General features: G+C 41.0%; 3 protein-coding genes across 4 annotated transcripts; 1 reads left to right on the top strand and 2 right to left on the bottom strand.

Moving 5' to 3' along the window:
* Positions 1–141: 141 nt before the first annotated feature.
* Positions 142–5022, top strand: LOC103970070 (GTP-binding protein YPTM2). Of its 2 annotated transcripts, XM_009383707.3 has the most exons (8): positions 150–389; positions 2849–2921; positions 3608–3655; positions 3745–3792; positions 4149–4220; positions 4308–4463; positions 4589–4692; positions 4775–5022. In XM_009383707.3, exons 1-8 carry the CDS (start codon positions 376–378, stop codon positions 4869–4871), a joined length of 612 nt encoding a protein of 203 aa, XP_009381982.1. In that variant the 5' UTR covers positions 150–375; the 3' UTR covers positions 4872–5022. The 2 variants fall into 2 exon arrangements, with proteins under 2 accessions (XP_064989473.1, XP_009381982.1); XM_065133401.1 differs by having other exon boundaries at positions 142–389; positions 4149–4463.
* Positions 5023–5102: 80 nt separating this feature from the next.
* Positions 5103–6873, bottom strand: LOC135586345 (uncharacterized). Its single transcript, XM_065133882.1, has 2 exons — positions 6514–6873; positions 5103–5857 (listed from the first exon to the last, which is right to left on the bottom strand). The coding sequence occupies exons 1-2, from the start codon at positions 6830–6832 to the stop codon at positions 5649–5651; spliced, it is 528 nt and encodes a 175-aa protein (XP_064989954.1). The 5' UTR covers positions 6833–6873; the 3' UTR covers positions 5103–5648.
* Positions 6874–7265: 392 nt separating this feature from the next.
* Positions 7266–10854, bottom strand: LOC135627699 (H/ACA ribonucleoprotein complex subunit 4-like). Its single transcript, XM_065133881.1, has 2 exons — positions 8799–10854; positions 7266–7541 (listed from the first exon to the last, which is right to left on the bottom strand). The coding sequence occupies exon 1, from the start codon at positions 10797–10799 to the stop codon at positions 8859–8861; it is 1941 nt and encodes a 646-aa protein (XP_064989953.1). The 5' UTR covers positions 10800–10854; the 3' UTR covers positions 7266–7541; positions 8799–8858.
* Positions 10855–12702: the final 1848 nt, after the last annotated feature.

The raw sequence follows: 12702 nt of genomic DNA, 5'->3' as shown, positions 1-12702 counted from the left end.
AATGATTTATTTTTGCAATGAAGGAATAAATATGAATATATATATATATATATATATATATCATTTTCGATATGATATGCTATGGGCTTCGGGATGATCACAGCCGTTCATTACAATGCCGTGTCCGCTTCTTGCGCCGTCCTCACGTCAACTGTATGCATTGCCGTCTTCCCCTTCCTTTTCTCTCGGAATTCGCTCTCGTCCGTTCTCTCTCGCTCGCGATTCGATCTTTTTGTTCGGTTGCTCGGGGTTTCGGAAACCCTAGTGGAGGAGGAGCAGGGGATCCATCGCCTTCGTCTCATAAACCGCTTCAAGAACCCCGCTGGGGAAGAACGCAGCCGCCGGCGTAGCACCTCCCCTCCTTCGGCCTCCGCCATGAATCCGGAGTAGTAAGTGTTGCCCCCATCTTGGTGCTGATCTTTACGGGGATGCTGAAATTTGAATTGTTTTGGTTTGGTTTGCAACCTTGTTCTCTAAATCGTTCGTGGATATAGGAGTAGTGAGTTGATCTTCCTGGTCTGGTTTCGAGGTTTCAGTTAGAACTTGGATTTATCGTTTTTCTTGGAAGGATTGCGTGATTATGGCTTATATTCACGGATCTGTGGTAGTGGTCGGATCTGTCGGAGTGGTTAGAGATCTGGTCTTTGTGACGGGTCTAGATCCGAGTCTAAAGATTCATGCTTGATTTCATTGCTTGGTTTAGATTTTGGTTCATTCATTTTCGCTAATGAAATGATTGCAAAATGGGTCTGGATTACTTATGTGTAATGGTTCTTTCATGGTTGCTGGAATTTGAGTGTTATTGGGTCATTTTGATCACTTGGATCATAGAAACACTTTCATGTACATTGGAACATCAAAATCCATGCTACCAATAGAATACATCTCTTGGTGCATCGAAGGGAATGAGTTAGATGTGCTAACTTCATTCCCTTGGTTGGTGGAATTATATAGTATGACAGTTACAAGATGTTCAACATAGACACACTTTTTTAAATATATTTTTGTTACTAGTTGCTTGTGCTAACTCGATCCCTTTTGATTGGTAAATAGAATGCTCATTTAAACATAATATGTTGAAGTTGATGGCCATAAACTAAATAAGAAGTATTAATTAATTTGACTGTTACATTATGTTGATTAGAGACGCACTATGTTAAATTTATAACCGTTATTGGTTGGCTCTGCTGACTCCATCCCCTTGGTTGGTAAATGAAATTGTCTTTTAAACTTGATATGTTGATGGTCATAAAAGTCACATGATGTTAAACATGGAACATGTGCTGGTTACTAATGTTGACTGCATCCCCTTTGTAATTAAAATTGTTGCTTAAGCATGATATGTTAAAGGTGGATAGTCATATAAGTAATTTGATTGTTAAACAATGGTATACTATGGCAAATATAGAATTGTACTTGTTGGCTGTGCTGACTCCATCCCTGGGGTTGGTGAGTAAAATGGTTCCAGGACACGATATTTTGAAGATGGATGGTCATGAACCATATGTACATAGACACTCCATGGACCCTTCTAAACAATTCAAGGATTGGTTCTTGAAATTTCTCACAAACTTCTTCAGTGGAATCTGAGAATCTGCATACATTTACGTGTATGTGAATGTCTGATAACAGTGGCAACATTTATGGTCTTGTAATTGTATGATGTGGAATCTATTCGATCACATTTCTTAGAGCTTAACATTGCTAGGTGGTGTCTGCAACCTCTAGGTTTCAGCCTGGCTTTTTTCAGCTGGAGTCTCTGCTTGTGGTGTTGTTCAAGGCTTTAGTTGGTACCATTACATTCTCTGTTTAGCATCAGATTTATGAGTTGGATTTTGCTTTTGCTCACAAATATAGGTCTTGTCCAATTGCTTTGGTCCAAGATTGACAGATATCTAATTGGTTTCTTCAATTGTTTTATTTTCCACTTTCCTCAAAATTAAGTTCCTCTAATAGGAAAATCTACTGATTTTAGGCACAATATCAGCATAAATTATAGAGAGCATGGACACAAAGGAAGTAGTAAAAGAAGTGAAGCAAGCAGTTTCATTGCATCCTATTTAGGTCTTGCACAATTTCTTTGGTCCAAGATTGACAGATATCTAATTGGTTTCTCCAGTTGTTTTCTTTTCCACTTTTCTCAAAAATAAAGTTTCTTTAATAGGAAAATAAACTAATTTTAGGCACAGTATTGGCATAAATTAAACGGAGCATGGGCATAGGTCTTGTACAATTGTTTTGGTCCAAGACTGATAAATATATAATTGGTTTCCACAATTGTTTTCTTTTTCACTTTTCTCAAAACTAAGTTTCTCTAACAGGAAAATCAACTAATTTTAGGCACAGTATCTCCATAGACTAAAGAGATCATGGGCACAAAGGAAGTAGTAAAAGAAGTGAAGCAGGCAGTTTTGTTGCATACTATTTGGGTCTTCTACAGTTGTTTTTGGTCCAAGACTGATAGATATATAATTGGTTTCTGCAGTTTTCTTTTCCAATTTTCTCAAAATTAAGTTTTTCTAATAGGAATATCAACTAATTTTAGGCACAGTATCGCTATAAATTAAAGAGAACATAGGCAGAAAGAAGGTAGTAAAAGAAGTGAAGCAAGCAGTTTCACTGCATACTCGCTGCACATACTATCAGTTGTTTGGTCATTTGCTCTTAAGATAATACAACTTTGTGGTGTTGCAATGATGATGTATGTGTCTTATTAATTAATTTGTGAATTTCCAAGGCAAATAAACTGTATCTGGTTTAACTAACATAGATCATCTGCATGAGGACTGTAGCTTTTCTGGTTTTTGGTGATATTTCAGTCTGAGACTCACCTTATGTTTCTTTGCAGTGATTATTTATTCAAGCTTTTGCTTATCGGTGATTCAGGTGTGGGAAAATCATGCCTCCTCCTAAGATTTGCGGTAAGGAGCAACAGTTCTTGAGCTCATTGTTCAATTTCATACTTTTTGCAACCATTTTAATATGAATATTAGGATGGTCACCAGTGCCTTGTTGATGAAGAATGCAGTTAACGAAATTATTTCCAACTAGGTGCTGGTCATTTGACATTTTTTATATGCAAACTTACTGGTGTCCCAGCTCTACTAATGTGAAATAGGATCCTAACACCCTTTATTTTATTTTCTTTAATCAATCAGGAAGTATGCGGGAGTCTTGTTTTAATTGAAACAAGTCTTCCAAACTGATTTATTGTATGGATCTCATAGATGTGAAGTTGGACTCCTTGTAGATTTCTTACCTATTTTCATGTAAATCTCTTGATATATGAGGATAGTTTGTCATTTCTCAGAAACTGACGTGCAGTTTGTGGCTGTTATTCCTAATATTACTGCTTGTTAGGATACTTTGTTGAATAGTTGTCAAACAATATTTGAGTATTGAATGTATCTTTGGCATCAAACACAGCATCTATGTAATATTTGCAGTTGCATGTCCAAAACTATCATAACCATGTAATGTGGAAGTAGGTGGTTACATTTTTATGCTGGGGCTTAATTTGTGCAAAAGCAATTGATCCTGTCTTCAAAAGGCTCTTTCATTCTTGCAGAACTTGATAGTGTAACTTTGTTTTCCCTTTTCTTTGTAGGATGATTCTTACTTGGAAAGTTACATCAGCACCATCGGAGTTGATTTTGTAAGTGATATATATGTGTGTATGTATGTATACAAAACCAATAAAGCTTTTCACTGGAGCTTCTGAACTATGATTTTATTTCCTTTCAGAAAATACGCACTGTTGAACAGGATGGAAAGACTGTTAAACTTCAAATTGTGAGTTTCTTTACCATGGCTTTTATTGCATGTGGTCATGATTATGAGATTGTTTGTGTTTTGCCATTTGATACCAAAGGTGGAACATGGCATATCTTCAATGAAACTTGGATAGTCTATCAGTTAGTAAGTTGTTTGTGATAACAAAATAGGCTGATTCTTATGTTATATTATCATCAGATAGCCAACTAAGAACCTGTAGATTTGGGCTTTTTTTTACCTTGATTCGAGTTCTGATAATAACCACCAAAATAGTTATCCTCTCTCAATTCCATAATTATCGGTTGTAATTTTGTATTGAGAAGTTGCAATTTTCAATTTTTTCTGATACTGAGTCATTATCTTGTCATTGCAAGTGGGATACTGCTGGCCAAGAGAGATTCAGAACAATTACAAGCAGCTATTACCGTGGTGCCCATGGTATCATTGTATGTTCCAACAATCAACTTAAATATATTTTATGTTATTACAGAGGAAACTTGATGGATTGTCTAATCGAATCCCTTGAGTTGCAGGTAGTGTATGATGTGACGGATCAGGAGAGCTTCAACAATGTAAAGCAGTGGTTGAATGAGATCGATCGGTATGCCAGTGACAACGTGAACAAGCTTCTGGTTGGGAACAAGTGCGATCTTACTGCAAACAAAGTTGTGTCGTACGAGACTGCTAAGGTATCCCTATTAGCATGACGATGAAGATGCATATGGTTGTCGGGCTTGTGATGTTTTAATCAAATGCAGATTGCTAGAAACGTGTGACTGCAATGATTCATTATTTCTTTTCCTTGTCACGACAGGCCTTTGCCGATGAAATTGGAATTCCTTTCATGGAAGCTAGTGCCAAAAATGCCACCAATGTGGAGCAGGCCTTCATGGCCATGACTGCTGCCATCAAGAACAGGTATCTCACCTCTCTATCTGTATGCAGGCCAGCTTGGAAGTCGAGCATGTCGCCCTTTGTAACTAGTTGTATCCTCGTGCAGGATGGCCAGTCAACCGGCCATGAACGGTGCGAAGCCGCCAACAGTGCAAATTCGGGGACAACCTCTCAACCAGAAGAGCAGCTGCTGCTCTTCCTGAGCATTTATTTTGACAATGGATGGCATGTAAAAAACTAGGTGCGATTCAAATTTATGCTTCTTTCCTATTTTTATGCGGTGATACCATTCTCCGTCATATAAAAGCAGTATTATACGACTTTTGGTAACAAGTGTTGTACAACTTTTGGAAAGAGCTTCGTGTGCTTCTCCTAATTGCTTCCATCGAAATAGTACAATGAAACAGTCGTTGACACGTCAAAGTAATAGTAAATAGTTGAACAAAATGATAAAAAAAATATTAAATATTTTTATAATTTTATTAATCTTTGGAGAAGACAATAAAGACTATCAAACTCCTACAAATAGTCGATAGGAGAACATTAACAGTCAAAATACATCACCATAAATGTAGAAAAAGAATGCAGACATGCAGATTAACAAGTCAAATTTGTCCACCTCGAAGAGGCGATAAGCTTCTTCATACTCGATAAGCCCAATCATGGCAACAGCAATGATGGCAGATAGAGCCAGCAGGGGAGTGTAGTTGAAGAGAGGTGCCAAGAAGAGCAAGACCAACATCATGCAGATTGACATAACCACATTGGACATTGATGTCTTGCACCCAGCATGACAATTAACTGCTGATTTTGATAATGAACAATGCTCTGCTAAAGTTTGAAGGTGATAAGTGATCTTCTATAGAGATCTGTTCTTCTCGATGATCCATGACTGATTTCTTTTTGGTAAGGTAAGACTAGAGAAAGAGATGGTTGCGGAAGAAGACTTTTAACTATTCGGATTCCATGATCCTCTGCTTTCACAAGATAAGCGAAGACGCATCCCGATACGACGACAAGCAATGGAAGACTATGGACAGGAAGCCTTTGTGCTTGATGCTGGACTTGTTCTGCACAGCTTTGGCCAGCATGCACAGGAAGGACTCCCACTGGTTTCTGCTGATGGAATCCCCTGCAAATATGATCTCGCCGATTCCTGCTCCTCTCCAGCATCTCAGATGCATTGAATCTTCAGGAAGAACAATACAAGCTCATTAGGGAATCAAGTAAGAGTACAGAATCTACGAAAATGATTACACTCTGTAGATGTCAATTGAACGTCTTTCGATCAATTTCTCCACAACACTAACGAAGATTTGACCACATAACAAGCTTTTCCTTTCTTTGATCCTCCATAGCTTTTTCTTCCCCCTCCCATTCTGAAACCTTGAGGACCGATTACGATTACGATGAAAGAGCTTCTCGATTGTAAAGATAAAACATCGCAGGATATCTTGAATGAATAATTTGGTCTGACAATGAAACTTGTGGAGATTTTATGAGGAACGGAGTGTAGCCATAGAAAGAAAGGAGTTAGGCATTCCGTGTGTTATTTTTCCTTTTTGGAGTAGCTTTGTGGCTTCTATGCGATTGACTCGCATCTATAAACTGACAAAAAAGAGAGAAGAAAACAATGGGTAACGCACAAAACACATTGGTAATATCTTGGATCATCTCAGAAATGAACCATCAATCATCGTTCTTTACCAGTTCATTGTCATGAAATTGACCACTAATTCGCTCAACCGATCGATTTTGTAAGATCTAATATTCTTGCCCTATGTTTCGAATATAATGGCGGAGCAACATGAGGAGATAAGATCAAGAGAGACCAACTTGACGAACCTCTCTTTCGCTCCTGGTATCTCCTCCTCCTCCCGGTGGCGGACTGGAGGATGGCACCGTCGGAGTGGTACCCCTGGTCGCCGGCGCCATGATCGATGACCAAAGGCACGGTGGCGCATGAGGCCAGGTTGCCCATGCTGGAGCTCTTCCTCATCACCTCCTCCTCCTCCGCGTCGGCCTCGCCATCGGCGGCCTCCTCCATGCCTCCCACCTCTCCTCGGACAATACTGACTCCGAATAACTTCAAGACCTTCTCGCTCTTCCTACCCTCCCGTTCCTCCTCCATGGCCGAGGCCATCGAGCACGAATCTTGACGCATGCCCCTCCAACCCCCCCACCTCTGCCTCCCCAAACCTCTATCGTGGGTTGTCGTCCGGACCAGTGGCGGGGAAGGGTCGTTTTTTTTATCTGTTACCCGACTTGGGACGTCAGCCTGTAGAGGGCATTCCGTGAAGCATCGCAACCGTCCATCAAGAGTGTGTGAGAATCTTGATTGAGACACGCCGAGGTGGGCCAGTAACGGAGCGATCGAGATCGGGTGACACGTGGTAGAGGCATGTATGAATTCAAGCAAATGCCCATGGCTTCGGCGTCTAATTACGAAGATGCCTCTCATCCGATTAATGGACCGACGACCGCTGGATAAGTGATAACCGAGTAGGCCGTTGATTTAAGACACGATGATCTAAACACGTCACTGTCATTTCTACGCATCCCATCATAATATTAGACTACTCATCATGGAAAACGAATCACAAAATGTTTTGTTAGATGCTGCTATTATATTATTTGGCATGACTATAATTTGTAACATAAAACTAATCTCTTTAAAAGGACATTAAGTCAACCCCACCTCCCTGTAATTATTTTGCCCACAGAAGATAAAATTACTTCTCAATTTCTTCATGCACATCTGGATATTTTTCAAAAATTACTATTCTTCATGCACATCTTCCTCGTCAAGGCCCAAACACCATATCATCAATGACTCCCATGCCGGATCGATGTTCATGTTTGCAATCATCATCCTTCACCAAAAAAGAGACATCATAAATTTACATCCACAGTCCAGACATCCAACTAGTAGCAATAGAAGTTCATCATGAAATAAACAAGCATTGTCTGTGAAGTAGAAAACCAAGTGACAATGAGCAAAAATGCAGAGTTGCAAATAAGAAATGCTACTTTCGTACATTATCTTAAGCTGATGATACTTTTTGATATTGGATCAACTAAAATGACATGATAACAGAGGATAGACTAATCACTACAGTACAGTACTGATTTTGGTTATTTTCACCAGCTAGCAAAAAGGATCTATGGTTGGATACTATTGTTGTCTATGAGAGAGAAACAGGGAAGAAAAGTAAGGTTACAATACACTACAAATATAATGAACACTGTCCTGTGGCAAAGGATAAAACAATTAATTAACTTTGTTCACAAGTCCATCTCTAGACAGTCGAAGCACAAGAGGGAACTTAGCTATTAGGTAGTAGCAAAAGATTATGCATATATTACTCAATATTTGCTCGCCAAAAATACAATTGAGCATCCAATCTACACCCACTGATCAACTTTGTAACATTATATGAATGAAATCAACATGACGTTTTCCTTTTTTGCCATCAAACAGATTAATAAGTAATATCAACCCAATTAAAATTATATTAAATTCTACCAGCTCAAAGTAATTCTAAATACTATATAACTCATGGTAACGTGCACAAAGTTTCACACAACAATTCATAAACATCCTAGCAGAAAATATATTGGTACTTCACTACAAACATTCAACCAATGAAATTATTCAATCTGGACCAGAGAAAACAATTTTTGCTAGATAAGGGGGATTACGATTACAAAAAAAACTAATTTAGTATAATGCAGGAGTCAAAAATGAGAAGCTTCACTCTAACAGAAATAAGAACATTATGTTCACAATCTAAGGATATGTTCTAATGATTTATTTCTCGAACAATAAGAGTAGGTGATTGGAAACAAACACTACAATCACAATTAACAATACCTAACGAATTTAATCATCATGCTTGAGAAGTAGAATATGAGTTGTTTCCAGTTAATTGAAAAGTAAAAAGCATTTTGACATCTCAACATGATAAATATAACTCATTTCACTAGCACATGATGTTGAAATTTATAAAAAGAAAGCATTTAAAGAGAAATCAAAATCTATGGCCCATAACATGTGCCTTGCATCATACATTACTCTGATTAGCAGAAATGACAAACAGATCTTCGAGAATACAATGCAATTCAATTACCATAGGCAGTTCAACTGAACTGCTCTACAGTGCATCCCCAAAATGATACCCTCTGCTTGCTCATGCCGCTGTTTCTTCTGCATTTCGGTTCTTTTTCTTTTTCAACTTCTCACTTTTCTCTTCCTCTTCATTGTTGCCAGTTAAGCTGCCAGTTTCTTCACCAAGTTTGTCCTCTTCATTCTTCTTCTTCTTATTCTTCTTCTTCTGTTTCTCTTTGTCCTCTGTTAACTTCTCTTCATCAGAAGAACCAGCTTTACTTTTATGTTTCTTTTCCTTCTTTCTTTCATTTGCAATGTTCTCCTCATCAGCTAATTCTTCTTCTTCTCTCTCTTTATCCTTCTTCTTCTTCTTCTTCTTCTTCTTCTTCTTCTTTTTCTTCTTCTCGCTTTTCTCCTCCTCCAGTGCTTCCACAACCTCGTCCTTCACCTTCTTCAGCTTCTTTGGTTCAGTTTCCAGTACAGATTCTTGAATTTCCTCTACTTTTACCTTCTTAGAAGCAGGCAGTTCTCCAGCATCCTCCAACTTATGCTTCCGCCCTTCACCATCATCATCTTTATCATCCCTGTCTTTGTGTTTCTTCTTCTTCTTCTTCTTATCCTCTTTCACTTCTTCAATCACTATGTCTTCCTTCTGCACCATCGCAGGCTCTGGTGCTGCAGCAAGGCTGGCAACCATTGAATCCCCTCCTGTTGGAAGCACCACATTCCTGAGCCACTCAGATGGTGTCTTTTCATTCGGCTTCCCATGCTTATCCAGCAGGCCTTCCGTGATCATCTTCTTCTTCATCAGTGCTCTCGGCCCCAGACCCCACTTCCTGGGGTAGGTATCCCGATCCATCACCACTCTCTTTATCTTTGCTACCGATCCATGATCACAAGTTGCCATAACCGCGGTTGTCATTTCAGCAATCCCGAGAGCAATCGCCTCACCTTTGGTGGTCATCAGCACTACTTCCTCCCCAACCTCAATATCATTCTCGAATCTCAGAAGTCCAGGAATCATCAGCTTGGCTCCATAGCAAATAGCATTCACTGCAGAGTCCTTGACAACCAGCCTCTTGTAGCTGGTCAGCAGCACCTCCAATGGCATGACCACTCGCCTCAAGTAGCTCTCGTCCTGGAAATTGTCATACGTCCACTGGGCGTCCAACACATCATGCATGGTCACCATATTATCCTTCTCGCCGAGGATCCCCGAGCGCACCCGCCGCAGCTCCTGCATGTGCCCTCCGACCCCAAGGATCAGCCCGAGGTGGACGCAAAGAGTACGTACATAGGTCCCGGCCTGACAGGAGATCCAGAAGACGACCAGGTGCCGGTCGGGGTCGTACTCCAGTAGCTTGCTCTCGTAGATGGTCCGGATGCGGAGCTCGCGCTTGACAGCGGAGATGAGCGGGGGCCGTTGAAAGACTGCGCCAGTGAGGGTCTCGAGGGCGCGGGCGACCTTGGCGACGTCAGGTACAGCAGAGTGGAGGCGAGCGACGCAAACGTACTCCTTGCCGGCGCCCTGCTGGGACTTGACAAGGCGGGTGGCGCGGTCAATGCAGACGATGAGGTTGCCGGTGACCTTGGGGTCGAGGGTGCCGCTATGGCCGGTCTTCTCCGCGCGGAAGATGCGCTTGATCCAGGCGACGACCTCATGGGACGAAGGGTTGGAGGGCTTGTCGAGGTTGAGGACGCCATAGCGGAGGTACTCTGCGAGGGGCCGTTTCAGCGGGGAGTGTCCGGCGGGCAGTGGCGTGTAGTGGCCGGTACGGACGTTGAGGCGGTGGTAGTTCTTGAGAAGGATTGGCCAGTCAGAGGTGTCGACGGCCGGAGTAAAAGATTGAGGCTTGATGAAGTAATCCTTCTCCTGGTCTCCTCCACCGGCAGAGAGGGGAAACGACTGGTCCACGCCGCCGTTGGCGGCGGACCTCTTGTCCTCCTTGCTTTTCGTCTTCTTCTTCTCGGTGGTAGTGGGATGCGAGGAGGCGATCTCGCCCGGCGGCGGTGGCGAGGTCATAGCGGCGAGGGAGGGGAGGGGTTTAGGATTAGGGTTTGAACTCGTGCAACGGTGAGGTGCGGCGAGAGGAGGGTTTTATTCCGAAAGTGAGCGGATATGAGTGGCGCCCACCGGGGCCATCAGCTTGCCCGGATCTTAAGAAATACGTGTCAAAAAACATTGAGCTTAAGTCCCCGACCTAACGAGAAATCTGCGGGAGACCCTCTCCAAACTTACCTCCTCTGTACCAGTGTCGTCGACGCCGGTTCAGTTCCAGAGGGAAGACTGTGGGACCCGTTCAGGTAGTGCGGAACCGTTGGGGCTCTTTTAGCACGGATCCTGTCCAAGAAAATCTTCATCTAGAATCTTCCACTTCGATATTAGAGCCGTTCAAAATGTGGACCCCACTAAAGTCCGTCCCTCAGATCCATTTGTTCCGCTCCAAGCGAGAAGATTCCGAGGACCTGCTCTCCTTTTCTGCGCCAAGCTTATCGGAGTCCGCAGGCGGGGAAGTCTTCGTCGGAGACCATGGAGATGCAGTTCCGTATCACTCATCCGCCGGACATCACCTAATTCTTAGACTAAATTGATGGTCTAAGTTGCTATTATTAGAGTTGATATATTATTCAAATTGACTAGAATACATCTTGCGAACTATTCTTATCATTTCCAAAAGTGGTTGCCTTTGATCTTAAAAGTCCCTGTGAGACTCTTGTTGAAGATACTAAGGGCTGTAGGCACTCTCATCTAGCTGTCCACTAAAGGAAGAGAGACACTTTAAAATATTAAAATATAAAAATATATAATATAATTATAAATTTAAAAATAAAAAATAATATTAAATTAAGATTAATAATTTTTTAATAATAATTCTAAATATATATATATATATATATTAATAGTGTTAAATAGGGATTAGTAGTTCTAAATAAGATTAATAGAGTTAACAATTCTAACCGTGGGTAACAGTGAAAAAAGAAATCATCGATGATAGAAAGTGAGAAAGAAGAGGGTGGTAGCGGTGACGAAGAAACATTTAGACAACGATAATAGTAATCAGAGAAAATTATAAACGGTGACGGAGAAAGCTATTGATGACGACAACAATGACGGAGAAAGCTATGAACAATAATATCAGGGGCAGAGGAAGCTTCGCATGTGTCTGTTGGCGGTGGAGGAAGCTACGAACCTATCCCTCGGCAATAAAGTGGGCTGCATACAAAGCGTAGAGAGAACTATGCAAAATTGCTATAGTACTGGGAACGTTAGACCTATCCGTCGATGATAAAGAAAGTGTCGTATCTATTTATCGATGATGGAGAGAGTTGCACACGAAGGCAGCAATGATGGAGCAGAGGTGTGTTAGGGGCAGCAATAATAGTTATAGGTTTACTGTGGCATGTGTGGGTAGAGAGAGGCTTGTTTAAGATGTTTAGTTGGTTCGATTGAGCCAACTAACACATAGTTCAATTGATACACTGAAGTATGTCACTCAGTCATTTTGTCAGGCCTTGTCTCACCTCGCTCGAGCACCTTCGTACATTTATGGTGAAACAGAACTTTGTTCTTGCAGTTGGAGGACGACTTGAAATGGAGATATCATTGAACTTCAGCTGAATTAGTATCTTCCAACATGGATTATCTAAAAATTTGCCAAGTTAGCAAATCATTATCAGTAGACATTAGAGTTCTGCTTTGCGCTTGCCATTCTATGTTTCTGTATAATATTGCCAACTGTGTTATTCATGAACTCCACTAGTACCAAATATCAGGTGCTCGTATTGTTGAAACCAACCTTTCATGTTGCAGTATGTCGAGTGATCCTATGTTGGTAGAAAGCTACTAATAATAATTACATATTTTTGAGCTGCTGTTAATTAAGGAGACTCAGATTGTTTCCCTTGGTGAAGAATCCATTTTAATG

This window comes from Musa acuminata, chromosome BXJ2-11 (genome assembly GCF_036884655.1).
Source record: "Musa acuminata AAA Group cultivar baxijiao chromosome BXJ2-11, Cavendish_Baxijiao_AAA, whole genome shotgun sequence".
NCBI lineage: Eukaryota > Viridiplantae > Streptophyta > Magnoliopsida > Zingiberales > Musaceae > Musa > Musa acuminata.
The sequence above is the reverse complement of the archived record's forward strand: the minus strand, read 5'-3'. Positions and strand labels throughout refer to the sequence as shown.